Raw genomic sequence first — 26,079 nt, 5'->3', positions numbered from 1 at the left:
ACAAACGCTGCTCCATCTGCTGGGCTCTAACCCCCCCATTCTTTGGATTAACTGCCTTTCAAATACCAGCTCAGCCACGACTTTTCTGACCTGTCGCCTTTCTGCTCGCTCCATATTTTACTGGATGCTTTTATTGACTTCTTGGGACTAGGATTAAGTTACTCAGTCAGCTTAACATTTGATAGGATTGCCATGGTTCGTAATATTGTCAACTTGGTTAGGCTGAACTACTTTCCAGAATTCTCTTCCGATGTTCTAGTAAGAGTGAGCCACAAGAAATTCTTGAGCAATTGTAGAGGGCAGATGTGAAGGAGCAACTATTTTGTAGCTCATGCATGTTGTTGGGATGTTGGCTCACCAGCTGTGGCTGGGCCTGCAACTTCCCAGCCTTTCTCTGGATCGGCCTTCAGCTTCTCTGAACCTTTGGTGTCGGTGTGTGTGATAAAGAGCCTGGGGTTTTGCAGGACAATCAAGGTCAGAGGTAATAAAAACTGACAAGGGTTTGTGCTTGTGATTTCCTCATTCCTACCCTCTCCCACTTTACATCCATTTTCCCTTAACTGCCTGTTCTGTGGACTTCCCACTCCTGTATCAGAAACAAAGATAACAGCCTTAGACTGCTTAATCAGCTCCCACAATAACATAAAGTGAAATCCCTTATACGTAAACATGTATCTATGAATAGCAGTTGTTCCTCTGATTGAATGCTGATAGTTATTTGTCCTATTGTCAAAGCTCACCTTTGTCATCCCAAGTCTGTATTGTATCATGCATCCTTACGGCCTTGCCAGCAGATTTTTAGCTCTTTGAGGTAGGGACTTTTCTCTCCATATGATCAGCGCAGGATGGTGCTTAGTATGAACGAGGTGTTTACAATTGTTAAATGAATAATGTGGTGACCCCTGCTGTCCCTGTCAAACTCTGTTAAGTAACAATGAAGATGCCAATCTGATTTCTGTAGGTGAATACACAGCCATCAATAAATATTTACCCAAATGATTGTTACCTAAGTTAAAATCCTAGGAAATCAATGAAAATAGCAATTACCCATGATACATATTTTCAAATATTTCCTACCATGTAAGTTGTCCACTTGTATACAGGTAAATAAATCCTTAAAGTATGGGAGAATTAAATGTAGACAAACCTAAGGGCGGGCAGAATTTTCCCATTTATCGGCTGGATTCTTAAGAGTAATTTTACGACACGTTGAGTCCATATTTTCTATAGACATACTACTAAAATGACGATAAAGTCAATGATAATTTGATATACAATATTTCCTTATTTTAATACTAAAAAGCTTTAAATGTCCCATAATCAGTTAGCCAGAAATAGCTTACCACTAAGAGTCTCATAAACAAGGTTATCAGTTCAATGACATCTTTAATTTTTACCCACGTGACAAAGGTTGAAATATTTGAGAAAACTATACAATTTGAAAAATCTTGTTTCAACTGTCAGTTTATTGCAAGATGGTAAAATTAATTACAAATTTAAACCATAACTTGGTAGTCTTTAGTCAGGTACCAAATTTTATTAAGAGCAAACTGCTTATTCAAAAGTGATTATGAACACCTCAAAATACAGAGCAAGAAGGACAAGAAACATCTCACTGGCCAATAGATTGTTTGTTTTAATTCTTTCACTATGTGAAACTCAAGCATTTCATTTTTAAGTAGGGTAAAGTGTAACTTCAGTAGGCCGCAATACAGAAAGACTTTGTCACATAGTTTCCATTTAGTCAGTCAACTGTTTCTAGCTGTCTCAATCGGCATAGCTGCATTTACATAACTGGCTGTGCTTGGGCCTTCTTTGCAAGCAGCTTTAGATCTGCAATGCACTTGGCAATTGTCTCCTTTTCCTGTGATAAGGAAAGAGAAATCTGGTTAGATCTTTCCAAATCACAGACGGGTATAAACACCATAATTCTAAAGGATCCATCCTACAAGACCTTGAAGTTCCTACACAATCTCAAGATGAGTTACTAGCTTAATATGATAGACTAGTAGGAATTATTTAACTATTTAACAAGGAGAGATGCAACTTATTTTAAGCAAATCCAAGGAATTAATTAAAATCCCCTGGCTCATAGCTTTTATGAGTGAAACGTACAGAGTTCAAAGCCAGATACTCCTGTAACCATGTACCATCGATGTTAGCTTGTACAGCTAACAGCTGCTTGAAAAATACCAACCTAACAAATATCATAATACAGAAACGTTAAGAATGAAAAGAACTTTTAAACTCTTTTTTGTATTTTCCAAGTTTTTTAAATAAGCATATTTATGTAAAAGATAGTTTATTAAAAATAATTTATTAAGTATATTGTATATCCGGGAAAGAAAAAATGACATAAATAGAAAACACCAATTTTTAAAAAAGAAAATAAAGTTTAGGTAAATAATAGAAAACATTTCTTTTCTGTTCAAGACCAATAAATCAGGCAGCTGGGAAGAAGAAATGGAATGAAAATCACAGAATTAGGAATGGAATGGGCTCAAATACAGCCTTGTCCAGTCTCTGTTTTACAGAGAAATTAAGTATGCTGGTTAACGTTTCTCCCAAATGATGGAACTGGACAACAAGTCTGCCACAAACAGTGTTTTGAACCATCTTTCCACCCTTTTAACCTACGAGGTCAGAGACCCTTAACGAAACTTGGAGGAGGAAAGCCACCATGGCAGTAATGCAGCCTTTTCTAGGTTACCACTAGCCAGAAAAAGGAACCAGGGCCACCCCACTGTCTCTAGCTAGGGAATCCTTGCCTATTCGTATTCTAACAGAGTTATCAGCAGATGCTTGCCAGACCCGAGCCAGCTCCAGAAGCTTTAAACACCCCGTACCTGCTGTGCAGAGATGCTCTGTACCACATGCTTCTCCACCCAGTTTATCATGTGCTCTTGTTCCTTTCGCCGCATCATGTTCTGCACAGAGATCTGATAGTCCAGGCGATTCTTTACCTCCCTGTATACTCTATGCAGCCGTTCCCGGTAAGTGACCTCCAAGGCCATCGCAATGTTATTCTGAAGCAAAATTAAGAACGATGAAAAGTATTTGCATAGTTGATGGATCACTTCCACGCTGAGGATTCTGCCAGTTAGAATACCCCACCTTTCTTGCATTTTATGCAAAATTCTTTTTAAATATACACAGCAGCAAGTCTCCTCCGGCCCCACCCCCCATAGGCCACCAACGTCCTGTTTCTTGTATACCTTCCCAGAAATATTTGATAAACAAAATATAGGTATATGCACACATACATCACTGTTACTAATTATGCCATGTAGACCCACCTCAATTTTAAGTTACATTGGATTCTACAACATCGGTGTCCCATAATCCATACTTTATTTAACTAAGCTCTATTAATAAGTTAGGTTACTTACAATTTTTTCTGCTATAAATAATGCTGTATATATTGTATGTCTTTGCACTTACATGTGAGTATTTGCTGGGTCAAATAATAGCTCCCATCTGCTGAGTACCTACTGTGTTCTAAACACTATGTGTCCATTCAACTAGGTCTCGTATCACACCATGGGATAGTTACTATTATTACATGCGTTTTACAGTGAAGAAACTGAGGTAGAAGCTAAGGAACTTGTCCAAGGTTAAAGAGCTAATCTTGTGAAGTCAAGCTCTGAATACAAGAACTTCAGGCTACAAAGCCTATGTTCTTAAAGACCCATTTTAAATTATGATTAACGTTTCCAAAGTCCTCAGAAAAGCTGTACCACTTCATTCTCCTACTAGCAACACAAATGTGTTACTTCGAACCCTGACCTTCGTTTACAAAACTTTTTACTCCCCACTATTCTAAGCAGGGAAAAAAAATCACTTTTAATTGTCATTCTCTATGGAGAAAGTTTACATATTTAGAAGCCATTTACATTTTCTTATGTCTTTATGAATTGTCCATCTCCTATGCCTAGTTTTCTATTGGGATGTTGGGCTCTCTTCAGGAAACTACCCTTTTGTGTCACATGGAATGCATGTATTCCTCCCAGCCTGTCATTTAACTTTGTTTCTGGTAATTTTACATGTAAAATTTTAAAATTTTTATGAGATCAATCCAACAACTTTTCCTCCTGTAGTTTCCACATTTTTATTTTTGAGATATAATTAACATACATCATATTAATTGCAGGTATAAAACATAATGATTTGATATTTGTATATACTGTGAAATAATTACCACAATGAGTCTAGTTAGCATCTGTCACCACACATAAGTTTCTGGATATTGTTGTCTTTATTAGAAAGGTCTCGTCAACTCCAAGGGTATTGTATTTCTTTTCACGTTCTCTTTTTCTATTTGTTATGGTTTCAGTTCTTAGTTAAGATCTTTAATTCATTTGAACTTTATTTTAGTATGAGGTAGATGGTAGGAAACAAACGTTATACTATCTACAGAAGTACTCGTTTATCTTTCCTCCGCTAAGATGAAAATGCCATCCGTCTCAATTGCCTTCCACGTGTAGGTCTCTCGACCTCTGCATCTGTTGTGTCAATCTGACTTTCTATTCACATACTGTACCACACTACTTAAAGTTCCTTACAGTTTTATGGGTGTTAGTATTTGATAGGACTGTTCCTCATGACTTCATTTTTTTCAGAATACTCCTGGATATTCTTTTTTACTTTTTCTATTAATAAGCAGTTTGGCCAATAATCACCACCCCCATCTCTTAGTATTTTCTTTCCAGGAATGTTGTTACATTTAGAGATTAAAGGAGGGAGAATCGCTATCTTTATAATGTGTAGTCTTCCATTCTAAGAACAGGGTTCTTAGAACCTTATACCTCACAAATATTTTACAAAGTAAAAAAATTATACATTTCTAGTTAAGTTTATTTCTAGGCATCTTTTCCTAAAAGGTGCATCTTCTTCCAGTACATTTTCTAATTGACTATTTGTAACAGAATGCTACTGATTTTGATTTTGTTTACTTGATATTAATTTTATATCTAAACACCTTGCTGAATTTGCTTATTGTTTTAAGTTATGTTGACTCTCTTAGGTTTTCTAGGTATATAACCAGGTGATCTATAAGAGCAAGAGTAAGTTTGTCCTTTCTAATTTTTAATACCTCTTATTTCTTCCTCTTCTCTAATAACATCAGCTCCTACATCCAGTTCACCATCATCTTAATGGTGACAGGGACACTGTCATCTTCTAATTCTGCAATGAGATTCCTTACAGGTCTGTTAAATACAAAGGCTTGAGATACTAATCTCAAGTAGGCCCTTAATACTTCTAAGTACATTTCTTTAGTTCACTCACTCTCCTGCTCCTCATTTTCCTCAAATCTCCAATATATCCTTGACTATTTTCATTCAGCAAATGACCTTCCTCCCTTTTCACGGAGAAAAGGAAGCAATAAAAGAATTTCCACAAACTTCCACCAGCACACAAATCAATCTGCCTGAACCCTTGGCCTTCCTTTCTGTATCTATGACTGAACTGCCTACGCTTTTGACGGCAACTCGTGCCCTTGTGAGTTCTCTTCTAAGCCCTCTGGCCTATGAAGGACATCACACCAGCACATTCCCCCCACCCCTTCCTTGCATTCATTTCTCTCTCTACTAACTTCTATCAGATGCTAACATACTTCTCATTTTAAAAAAAAACTCTCTCAATTCCTACATCCTCCCATCCTAGCTACTAATTTCTTTGCCCACCATTACAATACAACTCCTAGACAATTTTGACAGCTGTCTGTACGGACTCCAATGTCTTTCCTTCCATTTTTTTCTTCAACCTACTCCTATTACTTCACGAAAACAGCCCTCACCTAGGTCACCAAGAACCTCCATGTTGCTAAATCCAATGGCAAATTCTTAGGCCCTCTACTCCTTGAACATAAACAGGGCAACTACAAATTGAAATAGTCCTTGTTTTCACCTGTTTTTGCCCTCATGTTCCAGACTTGCAGCTTTAAGTGCCACCTGTAAGCTCATGAGTCCCAAATCTCCAGCCTGGAATTCTCCCCCATCAATTCCAGACACATATATTCAATGGTCTACCCAACTAATGTACTTTGCTAACTCACAGGCATTTCAAACCAATGCACACAAGACCAAAGGCTATTTGCAACAAAGCAATCAGAGTGACCTTTCAAAAGGTAGGTGAGATCCTATCACTCCTCTAAAGGCTTCAATGACTCGCATCAGAACACAAGTCCAAGTTTTTACAGAAGCCTGTAAAACGTCACATGATCTACGCCACAGGGCCACAGGAGCCCCTGGCCGCTCTCTGCCTTGCTTGCTTTTGTTGTTAACCTCACCCATTCCACTTGGACTAAACTGGCCTCCGTACTTTTCCTTGACTATACCAAGCAAGCTGCAATTGTTCTTCCTTCTGCCTAGAATACTATTTCCCCAGAAATCCACACAGCTTACCCCATTACTTCTTCAGGTCTCTGTTCAAATATCACTTTAGTGGCTTTTCTAGACTGTTCAATAAAAAGAGTAACTCCCTCCTAAAATCTCTTTTCCTTTCACACCAGTTTATGGTACATAGAGCACTTATTACCACGTCTGCTCATTTTTTTTTCTGTCCTTCTCTCAAACGTTGGCTAGCAGACTCCATGAAGACGGATTTGTTTTGTTCTCTCTATATTCCCAGTACCTGCCTTGACTGGTGTCTCCACACAGGAAGAACCAAATAAACATCTATTAAACAAATGTTTCATAAATAAATAAAAACTTAAACTATCATTTGATTCTTTTGAAAGAGCTACATCTTCAAAAGCCAGGTTTCGTTTGTGTGTACATATTATATATGAGGCAGAAAGCACTCTCTGGTTGTAACCTAAATATGCATGGAAACAAGTTTTAAAATTTTCTGAGGTTTTCAAACATTTAAGGGCTTAAGAATCTTTAGAGATCTTGTTTTTAAAAATACAGATTCTTGGGTAGCTCCCAGCAGAGGTTCTGACTGATTCCACAGTCTTGCAATGGGGCCAAAAACCTACACCAGACGACCCTGCGCATGTGGTACTGAGACCACACTAAGAAACACTGGCTTAGAGCCTTAATAGTTCAGATACTGACTTCACCTTAGCATCTCATTTTTCACTTAGAGGTGCTTCTATAACATAAAATTGCAATACAGGACATCTCATTTTAAATATCAGGCATAACATACTGGGCTCCAAGTGAATAACAACAAAATACTTGCATATATTCCTCAAGATGTTTGTGTGGATCCAAAATATGCTCTTTTATTCTTTCTAATTTTAGAATAATAATCTAATTATTTATCCACGTGATCGGTCTTAAACGTCTAAGTAGCTGTAACTGCCAACCACCATTCAAATCTTCTCTTTTCTAAATAAAATATGTTCAACCTACTCAACTATTCCTTATATAAGAAATTCTAAATTTTTGTTTTCAATGCACACAAGTGAGTAACTTCATTCTCCTTAGAAAGTTCTGATACCTACCCTCTGGACATCGAAAAGGTAGTGGCGCTTTTGAACCAGTGCCTGCTGTGACTTCTCCAGATTGATTGCATCCTGGATATATTTCATGGAAGCCTGCTTCGCCTCTTCTAGTTGGGCAATTTTTTGCTGCAATTATGATAATTATAACGAAGGTGAGTGAAAGCACCAAGGGTAATAAAAGCAAATTCATTTGCTTCTTCCTCAAAGTTATATCCCTCATTTACAAAAACAACCACATACGCACAAATAGGGAGACAAGAGGAATTGTCTGTAACAACTACACAATATATTGTTGAATGAACGAAACTAGAAAAGCTGGAGAAAGTTTGGTGAATTTTAAAAAATTGATCTCAACTTGTGATTTCAAATTAGTAGCGAACAATAACACCTATATAATGCATTCATTGTAATTAGATTCATTTCTACTTATATATATACTAATAGTATATATATAAATCATATATATATTAAATACACATGTGACTATATCTACATTCACACTAAAAACATCACTTGATGGGCTTGATGCTGTGGCTACAGTCTAAAATGGGAAATAAGATTTATGGCTCTTACCTCATTGAGTTTATCAGCAAATTCCCCAATAGAGGCACCATATTTTTTAATTACATAGACAAGCAACCCTATTGTTGATACGGCAGAGATGGTCTCTGGTGTAACCACATATATTTCTTTGGATAGAAAATATAAGATAAGCCCAGTTCCGAGCACATAGGGTCCTAAAAGAAGAAAAAGTTATTTTATGGTGGATACTTCTACATTTGATTAGCTGATGGCAAAGTTAAGTAATGATTTAAAATAATCAGATTCAAAGACAGATGCAGTATGGTAGAATTGAAAGAACAAGAATCTGGACTCAAGGAATCTGACTCTGCAACTTATAAGAAACTGAGCAATATAAATAATCTCTGAGAATAGTTTTCTTGTCTGTAAAATGGGAACAATATCTTTTTCACAGGGTTGATGAAATAGAGAAATAATGTCTGTAAAGTGACTGGCACAAATGCTCAACAAATAGCAACTATTCTATAACTTTCAGAAATGATTTGTGCAGCAAAATATACAATTTATTGAATGTGAACATTGGCCAGGATGACATTTATCTACTCTTGCCTATTTTTATTGAATAGGAACCTGACGCTGATCATAAGCCAAAAAAAACCCAACAAACAAAAAACTATAGTGTGTGTGTGTGTGTGTGTGTGTGTGTGTGTGTGTGTGTGTGTGTGTATGGAAGAATTAAACATCAGGACTCTCAATTCCTGTAGCATCTAATTCTAATGCTTCAAATATGGCTGCCTTTTTCTTTAACCAGCACGAGCTCGGAAATGACACTAACCACAATGTACATTTCTTTAGGATTCTCCTCTGTGCCTCACAAGATGCTAAGCAGGGACAAAGCAGGACTTTAGGGCAGCATTTTACAGTATTTCTGAGCAACATTAGTACCAAAGGATGCTAGGATGTATTAAGAGAGTAAAAGGATTATACAGCTGACTCTTGAACAACGCAGTAGGAGTGGAAATGTTAGGGGTAACACCCCCCCTCCACATAGTCAAAAATCACATATAACTTTTAAATCCCCCCAAACTTCACTAACAGCCTACTGTTGCCGGAAGTCTTACTGATAACATAAACAGCTGATTAACACACATTTTGTATGTTATATGTTATACTATATTCTTACAATAAAGTGAGAAAAGAATATCATAAGGAAAATACATTTATAGTATTTATTCAAAAAAATCCGCACAAGTGGACCCACGCAGTCCAACCCATTGTTCAAGGGTGAACTGCAGTCTCAGATATATTTCATCCAGTTTCCCATACAAAGTTGCAACAGTTCTTTTTCATTTGCCTTCAATATATAAATTTTAAATGTGAATTTGCAAAAAAGCCTATCATATATAACATTTTAATCATCTACGAAGATCTGAAGACACTAATGGTTCTTGCAATTTCAGTTAGGGAAATGCTATTTTAGGCCACTCCCTGGAGGGTTAAATAAACAATCTTTGGTTTCTAATGTTCCATAGTCATAGCAATATTTGGGTATAGCAAGAAAGGCAGTGTGTATAATAGAAAGAACATTGAACTTAATTGGAGAACCTGATTCAAGTATAATTTAGTCACTAAAGAGAGAATGAATCTTGGCAAATTCTTGGTTTTCTAGTTTTTCTGGGCAATAAAAATGTCTTCATAGGACTGTTAAGGATTAAATAACATTAAATGCAAGCACACTGCAGTATAAAAACACAAGGTTTCAGAACAGTTCATGACTTTTTCAAAGGGGAAAAACTGATAAATATGACCCACTTTCTGTTTTCGTGCTTATACATACAACTTAATAATCTCTATTGCTTTACCTGGCTTTATTTTCATCCACAGCTCTTTCCCCTACCTGACTGTATACAACGAAGTTACTCATTTCTTTACTGTCTATCCTACAATAGAATGGATGTTTCATGATGGCAGGCACCTTAGTTAACCACTGTACGCCTAGAACAGTGCCTGGCAGAGTAAGCATTCAGTAAATCTGGTATATTAACAAATGGAGACAACACTATAAAATCAAGTTAAAATCTCTAAGGAATTTATTCCAAAGCCAAGTTAGAGCAACCAAATCGTTATATTTAATCACTTCCACAATTCACTTTTAAAAACAGCTGACTTAATTTTCGTGGTGAATGTGGAAGAGGTTAAGAGGCCACTAAAATTCTAGGGTAACATAAACTATACCACCCAAACATACGATCAAACGCTGGGCAAATGCTCACCTGTTACACCGGTTTTTGGATAAAGGAACTGAAAGAATTCCTCAGGGATCAGCCCATGACGAACTTTCCCCCCATATTCAGGAAGCGGTGGTACAGGGGCCTGACTCGGCTGCCCAGTGTGAAAGATCCTTGTGGCCTGCAATACCCTACAGGTAGCAATGACACAAATTCAAAGCCTATTCTTTAAAGAGAACACAACGTATGAACAATTAGTAGAAACAATGAATAGGGATGAGGATTGAGGCAGTTTCCCACTGTCATAATAGAAAGAGAACAGACCAGGAACAGGACGGTTAGGGGCCAATAATTAGCTGTGTGACAAGGACAAATGACTTACTTAAACCCACGTGTCACCTTCTACTCAATACTAGAATCCCTTCTAAGTCTCATCAGTCATCTCTCTAGCACCTTCTATGTTTATTAGCACTGAAATACATAAGTACGTAGACTCTGCAGCCAGACTACTTGGGTTCAAATCCTAAACCTGCCACTTGACTTTGAGCAAGGGACAAGCTTTTGTAATTTCCAATTTCTCTAAATAAAGTGGGAATACAGGATATGACCATATAGGATTGTTGTGAGAATTAACTGAGTTATTAACACGTGGAAAGTTTAGAATGGTGTTTGGCATATTTACACGTCCCCTGGGTTGTGAGCTCCTTGACGGGGTTCTAACTAACCACTACGTGAAACGTGTTTTCAGTGTGCGATAGCTCTATGTTCATCTTTGAATTGAACTGCTACGTACGTCCTTGAGACCTCCATCCATTGATTCTAATTTGATTTTTCTCTGTAAGAAAAACAACATTCACGTGTCTGGGTGAAACATCTGCGTCCCCTCACAAGCCTGACTGTCCACAAGGAGCTCTCTGGTTGTTTATAAAAACGAGGTATACAAAACGTAGCACAATATTATAAATACAGCTTGACCAAATCATTCATTCTACAAATACATGTTTTGAACTTGAATTATTGTACTATTATCATGGATTTGCAAATTATTCTTGTATTAAAGTAGCCTAAGATTGCATTTTAGCAGTTATAGCATACAGGTGTCTCATTAAGTTTTTGATGACATAAAATCCTCTAGGTCTTTTTCATACCTGCTGTCAAGCTTAGTCTCCTTCAAATACTCAGTATATTTTTGTCCCCTACCTCTCTACCTGTATTCTTGCAATGTAATAATTTATATTATTTCATTGATTTTGGTTCATTGCTTGTCTTTTAAATGTTACTTCTACCCCACCAACTTTGAAATCTGAGATTCATGCTCGAGATTCTTTCATTGAAATCAGGGTTCTCAACCTCAGCGTTACTGACATTTTAGACCACTGACAATTCTTCGTTGTGGAAAACTATTCTGTGCACTGTAAAGGGATAACTAGAATCCCTGTGGCTTTTATATACCTTAGGGGCTTCTACAGTAGGTAGCATCCCCTCTTACCCACTGGTGACAACCAAAAATGTCTCCAGACATTGCCAAATGTCCGATGGAGGGAAAAAAAATTCCCCCAGGTTGAGAACCACTGATTTAATCATAGCACCACAGAACTTGCTTTAGGCTGACACAAAGCCTCTCCCCAACTTGTTTTATCTCTTGCCTAAACTCCTTAACAATCAAAAACCTCAAATACCCCTTAAATCAGCCCCCTCCCACTGCTGAATGCTTTTAAAATGCAAATCTGACTTTAAAACCCTTCAACAGGCTCTCTCCTGCCTACAGAAAATAAACTACTTAATATAACATACATTTCAGCACCTGTCAAGTTTTAAATCCTCACCTTAACTTATTCTCCTGCCTTCCAACCATATGGAACTACTCAGAGCTCTCAAAAACAAACAACAAAAAACCAAAAAGATGCTTCATGCTGCTCCTTCTGCCTGGAAAGTGATAACTGCCAAATCCAACCAGCCTTCAGAACATCTCAAGTAAATCCTTTATGAAGGCCTTCCAATCTTGGGCTAACATTCAATCACTCCACAAAACATTTACTGACTTTCTACTGCTGCCAGGCCCTGTGAGCACAGCAATCAGTAGACAAAGCCTCAGCTTTCAGCAACACGCTAATGTGAGTGTACAGGTCCATACACAATTTCAGGCAGCTGTAAGTTCTACGAAGAAAAATGGAGCAAGGTAAGGGGGCAGGCAGTAACAGAGTAGAAGAAAGGCATTGTTGGTAGGAGGCCCGAAAACATTTGAGCCAATGACCTGAGGAAAAGAAAGAAGAGCAAGTACAAAGATCCTGAGGCAAAAGTAAGTTTGGACATTTTCAGAGGAACAGCAAGAAGGTCAGTAGGGCTGCAGAATAAGCTAAAAAGACAACGGAAAGAGATAAATCAAGAGGTAGGATGGGATCAATTCATTTGGGGCCTTCTGGGTCATGTTAAGTTGGGATTTTATTTCAAGTGGGATGGGGAGCTCTGGAAGGTTTCTGGGGGTTGGGTGAGGATTGACATACTCCCTATGGCTAGTGTGAGAATGGGCTGTAATGGGACAAGAAGAGAGATGCAAGGAGACCAGCTAAGAGACTACTGCAACAGCCTAGGCGCAAGGTGATGGAGGTTTATACACTCCAGTAGCTGTGGTCAGAGTACAGATTTAATCTGGTGGAAGAGCCCTTCTAATGTATTAGACACGGAACGTGAAAGAAAGAGAAACCAAGATGTTCCTTGTATCATAGGTATGTATTTTATTTCTTGTATTATGGTTATTTACTTGTCTGTATGGAATCTTTTTTTCTCTGATAGTCAATTATAGCCTCACTTTATTGCCTATACAAAAAATTACAGCTAGATTAAAGCCACCTTTTCAAGCCATAGAACAGTTACCAAATTTTGTAAGATTTAAGTTTGGAACTAAAAAGAGAAATTCCAAAGAAAACTGACATGTTTTGTGAAATAATATTAACAATAACAGCTGCTAATATTTAATACTGCACACATTATCTACCAGACAGTTTTTATAGCTTCAGAGGAATCAAGTCTCTTCATTTTCATAGCCCATAATGTGCCATTATCTCCATTTGTAGATGAGGAAATGGAGGTCACACAGCTGGTAAGTGGGGAGCCAGGTGTATCTCTTTCTTCTAGCTGTGGAGTCCTGCCTTCTCTCTAGATTGTGTGTGAGCAATGAAGGCAGGTACTCAGTCTTACTCATTCTCCTATCTCTGCTTATATGGGAGACAAATAAATATCTACTGAATCAATGAATTTCTCTGACTCTAATGATTTGGTAGTAAAAGTCAGGATCTGGGAGACAGACCGAAAACAACATGCTTCATTGTTTCATTTAACGAAACTTGTTAACTCATATGTAGGCTATAAAACAGGAAGCAACAAATGAACAAACAAACAACAGTACGGGGGTTACCAGCGGAGAAGTGGGGGGGTTAGGGGGGAGGATGAAGAGGGTCAAATAAACGGTGCTAGAAGGAGACTAGTCCTTGGGTGGTAAACACATAACGCAATATACAGATGATGTACTATAGAATTGTACGTTTGAAACTTAATGTTATTAACCAATGTTACCCCAAGAAAGTTAATCAAAAACAAAACAAAAACTTGTTCTTGGGTATGCAATCTAGGAACTCTGATTCAGGCTGTGGCAACGACGTACCTTTGGTGAAGGTCACAAGTGAGAGGGGCGGGGCTTACACGACATCAAAACCAATTTCTAGTTTAGTTGGAACACATCACTTGCACGCTTAATCTTTGCCATTAGCTTGTAAGACGACGTTCCGGACAGTTACAAAAGCACAATGTTTGAATGAGGCTTTACCCGTCCCAAAATTACCTAAAGAAAGGTAATTTCCAGCCTAAAGCTAAGAGAAGGTCACCGAGAAGCGAAACGCGATGATAAAACAAGGAAGGGCAGTATTACGCCCTCTCACTTACCCTGGACCGAGGAGGGCTGCGTTCTTCATACAGGGGGCTGCAAACACACAAGGCACAGGTCAGCGAGGTCAAGGTGAAATTTGGTTTCTCCCTTCCTCGGTACCCGCGGGCCCCGATCACGAAGGCCATGCACCCCTCTCTCCTGTCCCCCGAGACCCCAGGGTCACCTTCGGAGCGGCGCTAATCGCTCCTTCACTCAGGCCCAAGCTTCGCTGCACCTTTCTTCACCCCCTTTCCTTCCACTCCTACCACGTAACCCGAGACACGCTTCTTTGCATTCTGATAGCCCCGACCAGGGTTTACACCTCTCACCCGCTGTGGCGACGGTAGAAAGTACCACCCGAGACAACATGGTCAGCGAGGGCCCGCTCGGCGGTCTCTGTGTCCCGGTGACCCGGACAGGGAGTCTATTAGGGGCAGGAGCAAGATGGTCGCTCGCAAGTCTCGCGAGAAGAGAACGTGAGCCCTCCGTCCCTTCAACTTCGTCTTGAATTCTTATTCTCGCGATAAGAGGTACAGATCCCGGCGAACTTGTTGCCCAAGGGCCTCAGCGGGAACGCGGAATGGGAGCGTCGAAGCAATTCTCGCGAGATGTAGAGTGCCTGTAGCCAGCCTCTCGAGAGGGGCGGAGGCCCAGAGGAGTACCACGTGGGGGCTGCCTGAGCTGAACCTCCGACGCGCGTCCAGTTTGGCTCTATTTAGGTTGGAGCTGGGACTGTGGAGATGCGGAAGGAAACCCCGCCTTCCCTAGTGCCCCCGGCGGCCCGCGAGTGGAACCTTCCCCCTAATGCGCCCGCCTGTATGGAGCGGCAGTTGGAGGCTGCGCGATACCGGTCGGGTGAGCCGAGATCCCGGGGCCTGGGCTCCCTCATCCTGGCTCGGGGTGACCCTCCGCGAGCCTGATCCTTCCAGCCCACCCCCGCCCGCATGCCGTCCTGACCCTTGCCTCACGTAGCTGAGCTCAGATCCTGACCCGGCCCGCGTGGGTCTCAGTGCGGTCGCCATGGAGACGAGCCCTTACACTGCACACGCGCTGACAGCTTGTACCTCCCTTAGATGGGGCGCTCCTGCTGGGGGCCTCCAGCCTGAGTGGCCGCTGCTGGGCTGGCTCCCTCTGGCTTTTCAAAGACCCTTGTGCCGCCCCCAACGAAGGCTTCTGCTCGGCTGGAGTCCAGACGGAGGCCGGAGTGGCCGACCTCACTTGGGTGGGGGACAGAGGTATCCTAGTGGCTTCTGATTCAGGTGAGTCACTTTCTCCTCAACCCCACAGGTGGAATGGAGGCCATGGGGTGCAGGTTGGGCTGGGTTTAATCTTTAATGCCCCACAGTCAGTGCTCGCGGGGGCTTGAGGTTGTTGGTCCCCAAGGAGAACTGTGTAGGTGGTAAATACCTTTTCAGAGATTCTAAATTTCTAATAAAATCCACAACAAAAGTAAGAAATGGGTTGGAACCACTCTTCTTCTGTGTAACCTCCGCGATATCCCCCAATCCAGACCAAGGATAATCTTGATCTTAAAATGGTGCTGAAGCCAATCTGTGCTGTCTCTTTCCATTTCTTCCCATTTTCTTCTTTTTAAATGATTTCATTCTGCTTTCTTTGTTTTAAATGTCAGGCTCAGCAAAGGGGCCTCAAAAAAATCAGAATTTGGGTTTTGGCAGGCATTGCAGGGAAGCACAAATGTGGATACTAAAAATTGAGCTTCTCTGACAGTTGAGTTTGAACACTACATATCAAGACAACTTTTGAGGGGTTTTCTGTACTTAGCCAGTCACTGTGTAAGACATTGAATTTTTCAACATTTTTTTAAGACTCTGTAAGACATTTATTCAAATTGTTCAACAAATATTTATTATAATTGGGAAGGTACAGCCTTCCACACTGGACTATGTGATGCACAGACAATTGTGGAGACTTCATCAATTTCTCCTGGGAATTTATTTTCCAATGTTTTCTTACTGGAAGCAGGGTAATGGATTTTACCAGCCGTTCCATCTGTCCCTGTCTTTTTTCTAGAAGCCTTCCCCACCTAATTGTCTGGACTATTATTAGGAAAACAGTAATGCCAGCATAATGCTGAATGGCTTGGAAGATAGCTAAACCCACTAATGATATGGACTCTGGTTTTAGAGGAATAACTTAAACTTCATTAGTTTAGTGTCGATGGACTCCTCGAATCCTAGAAGTGAGTTACTGTCTCGGTCTAATCCAAGCTTGTTTCCCTCCCCCTCCATCCCACCCCTCTCAGGTGCGGTTGAATTGTGGGAGCTGGATGACAATGAGACACTCATCGTCAGCAAGTTCTGCAAGTATGAGCACGATGACATAGTGTCGACCGTCAGTGCCCTGAGCTCTGGCACACAAGCTGTCAGCGGTAGCAAAGACTTCTGGTGGGTCCTTGTTCTCATCGCTGCTGTCTCCAGGCCTTCCGTGGGCGTCTTCACTAGCCTCGTAGCCTCATTAAGTAACGTTTTGGGCTCGTTAAACTACTTATGTCTATAAGAGTTCCTTGGAGGTTTTGCAAGTAGGCAAAGACACAGGACATGTCAGTGAAAGGAAGTTCTTGTAGGAACACGTATTTTTGTGTCGATAGTAGGTCAAAATTAAGTATCTGTTTCCTTTTGCTTCTTAGCATCAAGGTTTGGGACCTCACTGAGCAGATGGTACTGAATTCATACCGGGGTGAGTGGCCTTTTTTTCCTTTTTAGTCCTGGCCTCAACTGTTTTGTTTTTAGTCTCCCCTTTGGGCTCTTAGAACTTGGCTTGGATGTTCGGGGCCGCAGGTCCTGGCTCTCCTGCCTGATAGTTTTCTTCCCAAACTGTAGTCAGGCCCCAACGTCCATCCCTTTCCCTTTTCTGAAATTCCCTACTTCTGTGGATGGCCTCACTACCTTCTTGGCCACGCGAGGCTCAGACTCTCGGTCCTCTTCCACTCCCCCTGCCTCCCCCTATCAGTTGGTCACCTAGTTCTTTTGAATCTTTTTCCATTTGTTCAGTGACCTTCCTTTCCATTTCTTATGCTCCCATTTACGTTCAGGCTTCACCTTACACAGAAGGTGGCACTCAACTCATCTCTCCGCTTGTAATTTTTGGTCTTTCATTGGTTTCCTGTGGCTTGTAGATTAAAACCCCATTTTCTTGTCTGCCCCCCTCCCCACAAGCAACTGCACTCGCTAAACCAAATCACAGTAGATCCATCCATGGCATTCTCCAAGTATAAACCCTGGGGCTTGTGAATCTTGAACTTTTGAATATTCACTTCCATAAAAGTTCCATTTTTTCTGGTGAGAACTATCACTTTCTATTAATGTTCCTTTTTCTGCTTTTTTCATTAACAGTGCTAGCAGCTGACCTTTTTTGGGGGAAGCATTTTTCGTGAAGACACCTTATCTTCATGAAGATAAGGCCTAGAACATTAATGGGTGTGTGGCTAAGGGATGTAGATGCTAGGTGATCACTTGGTTCATTCAATGACCAAGTGCCTTCCTCTGCCAATGTTAACGTCAAAGTGCATGATTCACATACGTCCAATAAAAAAATCACAAACTCATACGTATCCTGGACCTTCAGGGTCACTTGCAAATAGTTAAACAATAATGTTAAAATGCCAAGTCTACTCTACTTGCCGTTTGATTCTTAAACGTATGATGTGATTTCCTGGTCAGTGCTAACTCTTTGTCAGCGCTTCCCCCATTCAAGCTTTTCAATTCGTTCTTCGTGTTAATGTCTTATTCCCCCTACTGAATTCCAAATCCCTTGAAAGCTCAGGAATCACGTGTTCTTCAGATCTTTTGTGTCCCCCCATGGCTTTTTTCAAGTGAGCAATGAATTCGTGTTGGCTTTCCATGGATTCTAGGGCGAGGGAAGAACTGTGGAAGGTATCTGATCCCATCTTTCTGTCTCAGGGCAGAGCCTCATCCAGACAACCTCACAAAGTCTGGTTCTGTGACTTTAGAGAAGGTGGTTCCCACATCCTATAATTAACATGTAGCAATGATCTTCACAATTTTTTAGCATGTAGACCTAAAATTGGCTTCTAATTTAAGTTTAAATAGTTCCAAAGAAGATAATTTCTGACCATATCACTTACTATATATTTGTTTCAAGCATATGTTTGTCAGAATTTGGGATTTGCAGATTAAACCCATTTACACGTAATTTATGCAAAATGTCCACCAAATAAACCTAAGTGGCAAAAACCTTTCTACATGAAGCCAGTTGGTCAAGTTAAACTTAACTTTGTGTCAGACAAGGTTTGACTTCATTTTTAAACTCAAGTAAGCTAGTTAGATGTGTCCTTAGGACAACCATCTGTCATAGTTTTCAAAACTCTCATTATTAGACAGAAACAGAGATAAGCCGTAGAATCACACTTGTGTTTGTGGTGTGGAGGAAACAAGCCCAGCCCCCTTCACTGAATTCTACCCAGATGCTCTTTCTTTTGCCCTTTGGCTCTTAGGGAGAAGCCCCTTTTGTTTTATACCTGTGGTTTTTATACTCCTGAGTACTGTACCATGGTAAGGTTTGGGATGGGGGAGAGAGATGTGTTCCTTCCGTGCAGTGGGAGAAGTGACTGTGAAACCAGAAGTAGGAAAGGAGCACTGACAGATTACAGGCAGTTTCTTAGTTCAATTTTAGGAAAGAACATTCGAGAATTCCCTTAAAACTGTCAGTGTCCCAAACTCCCTTGAAAGTTTGTGTATGCTACCTGAGGCTCTAGGATGTCTTAACTATAAATTCCTTCACTGTTCTTACTCAGCCCCTAATTTCTCTTTCATCATCTTTACTAATTAATTTTTCCCAAACCTTTTTCGGTTTTCTCACTCCACCAACATTTCCTCTTAGGTTTTCTCTACTTTCTCTCCTTTACAGCTCACTCTGGGCAGGTCACCTGTGTTGCTGCCTCTCCCCATCAGGACTCTGTGTTTCTTTCCTGCAGTGAGGTGAGATTCAGCCTCTTCTTCCCTTCCCACTCCCTAACCACACTCAAACCCTCTTGGCCAGGGTCTAGTGTGGAGACCTCCTGGCCGGCAGCTGCTTCTTTGGATGCTGAAGCCTTGTTTTCTGTTCCTCTGCTTCTAGGACAGCAGAATTTTACTCTGGGACACCCGCTGCCCCAAGCCAGCATCACAGATGGGTGAGTCTGAGAGCCAGTGGCGGGCGAGCGGTACTAGGAACCTTCCTGAAATAGGCTTGCCTTTGCCAGAGTCAGAGGCAACGTTGCCAGGTCCTCACTCACTGTGACATAAGTCATCCAATTACTTGCTTTCCCACCGAGGCTCTGCTCACCCCGTTTTGTGCAGTGGGTACCAAGAGGAAGGATTGGTTCCTGGGTGGGTGATTTACTTTGCATTTCCTGGATGGGTGAACAGAGGGACCAGAGTTGTTATCTTCACTCTTATGCTTGAAACTTGCCTGTGACTTGTGTCCAGAAAGGGCAGGAGGCTGATGGCTACGCGTGGGTTCTGAGGGTCAGGATGAGGACAGGACTGCCTCAGCGGGGTGTGGGAAACCGAACCAAAGTGTTCCTGGGCTTTAGAGACACTTTGTCTGAGCAGTGTCTTCCCGGAGCTGGGCTCCGACCCTTCCCCTCTCCTTTGCAGGCTGCAGTACCTCTGGCTACCTTCCTACCTCCCTGGCTTGGCACCCTCGGCAGAGTGAACTCTTTGTCTTTGGTGAGGCGGCACATCCAACTGTATTGACTCCGGGATGGGGAGGGTGAGAGCCGGGGCACTAACGCCGAGGGCACAGGCCCTAGGCTTCGCCTCGTTAGCACACCTGGGCACTAGGTGACGTGTGCCGGTGGAGGCCTGGGGAGGTGGCGTGATCCCAAAGTGGTTCTAGTTTAACTTTGGAGAACACGATGGTTTTTTGCCCAGTAGATTGGAGTCCTGGCTCTTGTTTTCTGGGTGTGGCTACGTCCCTGGGCCACAAAGCCAGTGGATTCCTATGCAGCAGGTCCTCCAATAACGTCGTTTCATCCAGCGTTGTTCTGCGAGAACGTTGATGAGATGCCGTAGGAACTTAGGTCTTGTTTATATCGGCCTGTGGTAAAACTGGTTTTGCTATTTGTCATTTTGCTTAAAGTCGTGGAACCTAACGACGCCGTTAAGTGGGGACTTACTGCGTAGGGAGTTCTGTTCTCCCGTGGGTAGTTGTGGCTGTGCGTGTGGTGACATAGTTTGTGTTTAAATGAATCGCCACATCATCCATTCATTTAATTTTCACCACCAACAATGGCTCATTATCCCGACCTGACAACAGAAGACACTGGTATGCAGAGTGGTTCACTTGTCCTCAATTGCAGAACCTGCCTTCGAATCCAGGTCTGGTTGACTCTTAAGCACTGTGTGTGCTCCTTCTTTTCTGCAGGAGATGAGAATGGAACGGTCTCCCTCGTGGACACCAAGAGTGCACGCTGTGCCCTCCGCTCGGCTGTGCACTCCCAGTGCGTCACTGGGCTGGTGTTCTCCCCACACAGGTACTGTTCTTTGTCACCAGGGCCGGGTAGGCATGAATGGGCACAGCGAGGGGAGAGGCTTACGTTGGCAATGCATTAGCCAATCAGGGAGTTCCTTAAAGCAGACACTGCTCGAGCTGAGGTTTCAGAACGTCAAAGATCTCTTCAGGCTTGTCCTTTTTTGGGTTGTACAGTCTCTGTCCGCCAATGGCTGACACTCTGCCCAACACCCCAAATGTTTAATACTGTGGGCTTCTAGGACTGTGTGGTTGGAAAAGCCTGTGTTTCTGGGTTGTTGCTGACGCTCCTGGAAGGGACCAGGTGGGATGGTTAGTTGCCAGGCTGATTGTCAGCCTTGGCTTTCCCTTGACCCTCATCTTTCCTTGGAACTTGTAATGTGACTTGAGTGGTAGCTAGACCTTAACCCAATGTGGGGATCAGGCCACCTTCTGTGGGTCACTTTAGAGTGGGGGCTGGTGGCCGGCCCAGTCAGTGTTTGTCTTGGGACCTATGGTTTTACCTTTCACAGCCCTCTCCTTCCTCTCCTAGTGTCCCCCTCCTGGCCTCGGTCAGTGAAGACTGCTCACTCGCTGTGCTGGACTCTGGCCTTGCTGAGGTGTAAGTGTGAAGTGGAACCCTGGAGCTCAGGACTTGGGGAGCGGAGCGGTGGGTGGCTGGGTCCTTTTTCTCTTCAGGAATGTGCATTGTCTCTTTCAAGGGGACTGGCTGACTGCTGACCATCTCCCTGTTCCTGGGGCTGACTCACAACCACCTCTGTGCCTGGTAGAGGAGAGCGTGGTGGGAGGTGGAATTGCTAAGTCTGGCATCACGACTGCCTCCCAGGAGGTCACAGTCTACGCTTTTCGCATAAAGAACCACATATGTGAAAGACAACCTGTTACAGGGTGAAAGGTACCAGACAGAAGGCCTGAATTGTGCTTCCTTCTTTACCATGATTTGCTGTCTGATCATCCTCCACCCTCGTTCTAGCCACCATTGCTTCATCTTTGAAAATGGAGCAGTGGATTGTACAATCAATGAAATCCCTTGTGGATAGCTACACTGCTGTCTGGTGACAGGGCTGTGCCTTTGGTTAAGTGTGTGTGACACGCCCCCAAAATGTGCCTTAGAAGTGTTGGGTTCTCTTTCTTTCCCAAGTCACTTTTTCCTCTTGTCTCTCACATGCTCAAACCTGTTCTCTCTTGTAGGTTTCGAAGCCGAGCTCATAGAGACTTTGTGAGAGACGCTACGTGGTCCCCGCTCAGCCACTCCCTCCTGACCACGGTGGGCTGGGACCATCAGGTCATCCACCACATGGTGCCCACAGAGCCTCTGCCGGCCCCTCGGCCTAACAGTGTTGCTGAGTAGATTGGATTTAAGACAGAAAGCAAATCCCCCATGAGCAGACACTCCCGTCGCCCCTACCCTGTCAGTCTGTGGGACAACACAGAGCCTTTTGCAGTATGTCGATGGCACCAGATCTGCAGTTACTGGGCATGTCTCCGCTTGGGGGTGGCAGGATTCTGGGATCCTGTTGTCATAGGGAAGAAAAACTTTTTTGAAAATGGATATGTATGTATGTCTGAGTGTGTGTGTGTAGATACATAGTTTTAGGTGGTGGGGGGGAATAAAAAATCCATTCCCACATCGTTCCCAAGGCCTACCCAGCCCCCCAAAAGAGTTCACAACAGGGTTTTATGCTTCCCATGCAGCTGTGCACAAGGAATTGGCTGTCTGGATGAGGTATGGGGCGTGGGTGTTCCTGGATTCTCGGAAACAGCTCACATACTCCTCATAGAGATTGGAGCAACTTAATAGTTTTATAGAGCTTTGTTGACCTTTATCATGGGCATTGCTTCCATTTGCAGAAATCCAGCCCAACTCTCCGTGAGGAAGAGCCAGGACACTCACCACAGTTTTGTACATCTTGCCATTAAACTAAGTCAGAAATCCATTTTCTGGCCGAAAACAAGGGTGGCTGGTGCCCGTGTGATGCTCCCCTCCCTCCAGCCCCACCCACGTGGAGTTGTGTATATGAGAGAGGAGTGTTCTTCTGTCATAGATGCCACAGAAAAAAGTTTGGGGATGGTGGAGAGCTTAAAAGCATTTCAGTTACATCAAACACTGACACTGGCAGAGAAATGTCTTCCACTTTTTCTACCTGAAAACAGCCTGGGGCCTGATCTCCTACCTCTGGGCCCCTTTCTGTGGATATAGGACGTCTGAATGCTGTTTTTTGTGGGCTCCGAAGATTTAAAATTGCAGCATCAGAGAGAATCGGGAATACTGGCTGGTGAAATAAAAAGTTTAGGCTTTGTTGGTCTGTCTTTTGAAGTGTGTATGTTACGTGCAGTGAGACACATTTCACTTAGGTGAGTCATCAGGTGTCAGTCTTACAGCCTATTATTACTATTATTATCATCATTATTATTACTGCCCCAGCTCCCCAGAGTGGCTAGCTGGAAGCTAAGCTAAACATTGGTCACTCGGGCTGGTGGACTAGACTGTCAGTTAGAAACCACGGATCGATTATTACGTCCTTTTGTGCTTTATATGTTTAAAATCACACGAAACGGGCAGTTTGAAGGAATATGGACAAAATATTTGTGAGCAAAGCTTCCATGCCTCACCGTTGCCAGGCATGAGCTCCGTTCTCACCGTTACCCTTGAGTAAAACACATGGGAACTTGTGGCCCTATGATCTACCTGGTTTGGCATGAGGTAGGAATAAAGCCTTCACTTGTTTACTGTAACTTCTTGGGAGGTAACAGAGTGGGTCAGTAGAAACACGTAAGTTCTTCTCAGAGGTAAAAGCTTCAAATCTGTGGTCAGCTGGAGACAGCAAGGCAGGGACTGAGGTGGGAACTGAATTTGCACAGCCCTGCTCACGGCCTTACAAGTGATGGAGAGAAACCCGAGTGGAAGAGATAACCCAAAGAAATGTGTCTGTGTATAATGGTGTCTGAGAAGGAAAACAGTTTTTGAAGACCTGCATTATCTTACTGGGAGGAAATGTTAGTTTGGATTCAGATCTCTGTGGATGAGACATTCACATCTATTAATGATTGCCACCAAGACATTTGCAAAGTCACCATAGGAATGACCATCACAATTTTGGTTGAATGTGAGCAACAAAGATGGCACAACATAGAAGGTGACCTCAAAATAATCAGAAATGTGGCATCACGTCAAGTTACTAGGTCCTTGACTCGGGAATAGTTTCCGTAGTGTGAACACAGACTTGCTGGTAACAGGTGGGAAGGAACTCATTTTATTTTGTGTGTGTAAAATGATACAAGCAGGTATTTTGCATTTGGTTCCGCTGGTTCAAGTGTCAGAACGCTGGAGTAAGTCCGTTTCCCTGTCTTCATTCTTGCTCGAGTCCACTCACCTGACCCATCTATCCCCCTGCCCATCTCCGGTCCCCAAGGCACAGGAGGCTCACCCCCAGGTAGTACTCGGGCCCACAGCAAACACAGGAGGGCTGGAGTACAGACTCAGGTGGCACTAGACATTGGGCTGATGCCCGAGGTACCTGTCCTGCCCCACATGATAGTAGGGAGGCCGGTTCTTTCATAAACATCTGTCCAGGCATTACTTGGTTCACAATCATTACAGCAGCAAAAGTCACCCAAGGTCTGAGTGCGCTGGGCTTCCAGCCATGTTTCCTCTGAGCAGCATGTGAGGAAGGGCAGGCAATATTGGGGGACTGGGTAGGGGGAAGTGGGAGGGTCTCTGTAGTTTAGTTTTAAAGCATTCAGCTTCAGAGGGCTCCAAAACGTTCTTGCCACGTCTAGACCTCAAAGTAAAAGGCTCTGATCCTTAAAAGATTCTTGTTGCATTTGGACAGCATAAGTATTCTTTGTCTTTCAGCAGTTGTCTGACATAGTCACTTTGTATCTACAAATTAAAGTCATAAACAAAAGATTTGTTCCAAAGTATACTTACATAAGCATTTCTTTCAGTAAGACATGCTAAGTGCTTTGATGTATTCTGGGGATGCTTTAGGGCATCTAAGGAGAGCCAACATACCTGGAAGATGCTGAGAGAATTCATAACCAATCACCATTTGTAGCGAGTTTCTTACAGCCAGCCTGGGTCGCACTGAACACACACACCGTTCTAATCACTTGTGCAGGAAACTGAGTTTGTTTTGGAAAGGGGTAAGCAAGCTCCAGTCTCAATTTTTAGCTAATTAAAATTTCTCAAGATCACCAGCAGTCTGTATCACAAGCGTAGTTTGGGAAAAGTAAAGTGAGCAGACTTGTCTTGGACCCCAAACACATTTTCTTGAGTTCTCCATCACAAATGGGCAATTCTGGAGTTTTTCATCTTCATTATTCATTTTACTGTCGCAGGACTAGTATGATCCAGAGGCTGAGGGAGATGTGAGATCAGGAGAGGAGGGGGTTAACTCTTAAGTTATAGACAGCATGATCCACTATCCTGCAATCTTCATTTTGTGATTTAATGTAGCCCTCAACTTCTTCGGGAAACTCCTTGTCTCGTAAATGACATTCTGCAGCTTTGCTGTGGACTAGAGCATTAAAATAAAGAGTTTAATCTCCAAACAACATCCTTTAACTTTCTGGTGGGAGCCCAGCCAGTGCCATGGGTTGAAAGTTCCTTCAGTGAATATAGACATATTTCACCTGTCCCTTCCATGCTCTGGTCAAGCATTTCACTTTGGGAGGCACCGTGCTGCAAGCATTAGGAATTGCTGTTTCCAACTGAACTTTTCCACTTCAGTGGGTAACCCTTACTGGGGTCTCAAGTGGAAAGTGATGGAGCTGGTTTGGATGTAGTACTTACCTCTACTACTTTATTAGAATATTGTTTTCTTGAATTACCTCAATTTTTAAACTTAATGTCTATGAAATAATGGGTTTTGGGGATAATGTATATTTTCTGATACACATTAAAATAAACACATATTAAACCTAAAAAATCCTCGTGCACAACCAAAAACCATGTTTTATATCAAATGTTGAAAAATACTGCTCCAGTGTATTTCCTTCATTTTAAAGATATAAGACTTTTAAGTTTATACTGATCTGTAGTTTATACACTCTTTGGGTTCTTGTACCATCCAACCAATTGATTTTGTTGAAGTCATTCTCCTCCAATTCATTTACATGACTATCAGGAAAGATTTGGTCACATGCTTTGTTAAAACCAAAATACTTCAGGTCTGTGTTCAGGCCTTTTCTAGCTGAGTGCTATGAAATACGGAACGGGCTGCCCTGCCGTAGGGATTTCTTCAGCAAGCCAACTAGAAGACATTGTAAATGTCTTTTCTCATTTCATGAGAACACGCTAAGCACTAGGGAGGAGTATTTTTAAGTATCTGGGTGGGAGTGTAAAACTGAAAAGCAAACGTTGTATGTTTTGACAGCAGGAAGTCGAGGAGAAGGATTGGGAACAAACAGCAACGGGGCACCCTGGATGAGGGGCATAACCCTCACTCGGCCTCTTACTATTC

General features: G+C 42.3%; 2 protein-coding genes across 2 annotated transcripts; one reads left to right on the top strand and one right to left on the bottom strand.

Annotated features, from left to right (window-relative positions):
• Positions 1 to 1,446: 1,446 nt before the first annotated feature.
• Positions 1,447 to 14,607, bottom strand: ATP5PB (ATP synthase peripheral stalk-membrane subunit b). The gene is made up of 7 exons (XM_019730440.2): positions 14,452 to 14,607; positions 14,140 to 14,176; positions 10,246 to 10,391; positions 8,024 to 8,187; positions 7,451 to 7,576; positions 2,847 to 3,026; positions 1,447 to 1,864 (listed from the first exon to the last, which is right to left on the bottom strand). Exons 1-7 carry the CDS (start codon positions 14,489 to 14,491, stop codon positions 1,787 to 1,789), a joined length of 771 nt encoding a protein of 256 aa, XP_019585999.1. The 5' UTR covers positions 14,492 to 14,607; the 3' UTR covers positions 1,447 to 1,786.
• Positions 14,608 to 14,750: 143 nt separating this feature from the next.
• WDR77 (WD repeat domain 77) lies at positions 14,751 to 22,920 on the top strand. Its single transcript, XM_019730439.2, has 10 exons — positions 14,751 to 14,977; positions 15,196 to 15,381; positions 16,386 to 16,527; positions 16,770 to 16,819; positions 19,010 to 19,080; positions 19,220 to 19,274; positions 19,741 to 19,812; positions 20,510 to 20,618; positions 21,147 to 21,215; positions 21,806 to 22,920. Exons 1-10 carry the CDS (start codon positions 14,863 to 14,865, stop codon positions 21,963 to 21,965), a joined length of 1,029 nt encoding a protein of 342 aa, XP_019585998.2. The 5' UTR covers positions 14,751 to 14,862; the 3' UTR covers positions 21,966 to 22,920.
• The last annotated feature ends 3,159 nt before the right edge of the window (positions 22,921 to 26,079 follow it).

This window comes from Rhinolophus sinicus, linkage group LG14 (genome assembly GCF_036562045.2).
Source record: "Rhinolophus sinicus isolate RSC01 linkage group LG14, ASM3656204v1, whole genome shotgun sequence".
Classification (NCBI taxonomy): domain Eukaryota; kingdom Metazoa; phylum Chordata; class Mammalia; order Chiroptera; family Rhinolophidae; genus Rhinolophus; species Rhinolophus sinicus.
Note: the sequence above shows the minus strand (reverse complement) of the source record. Positions and strands in the feature narration are given on the sequence as shown.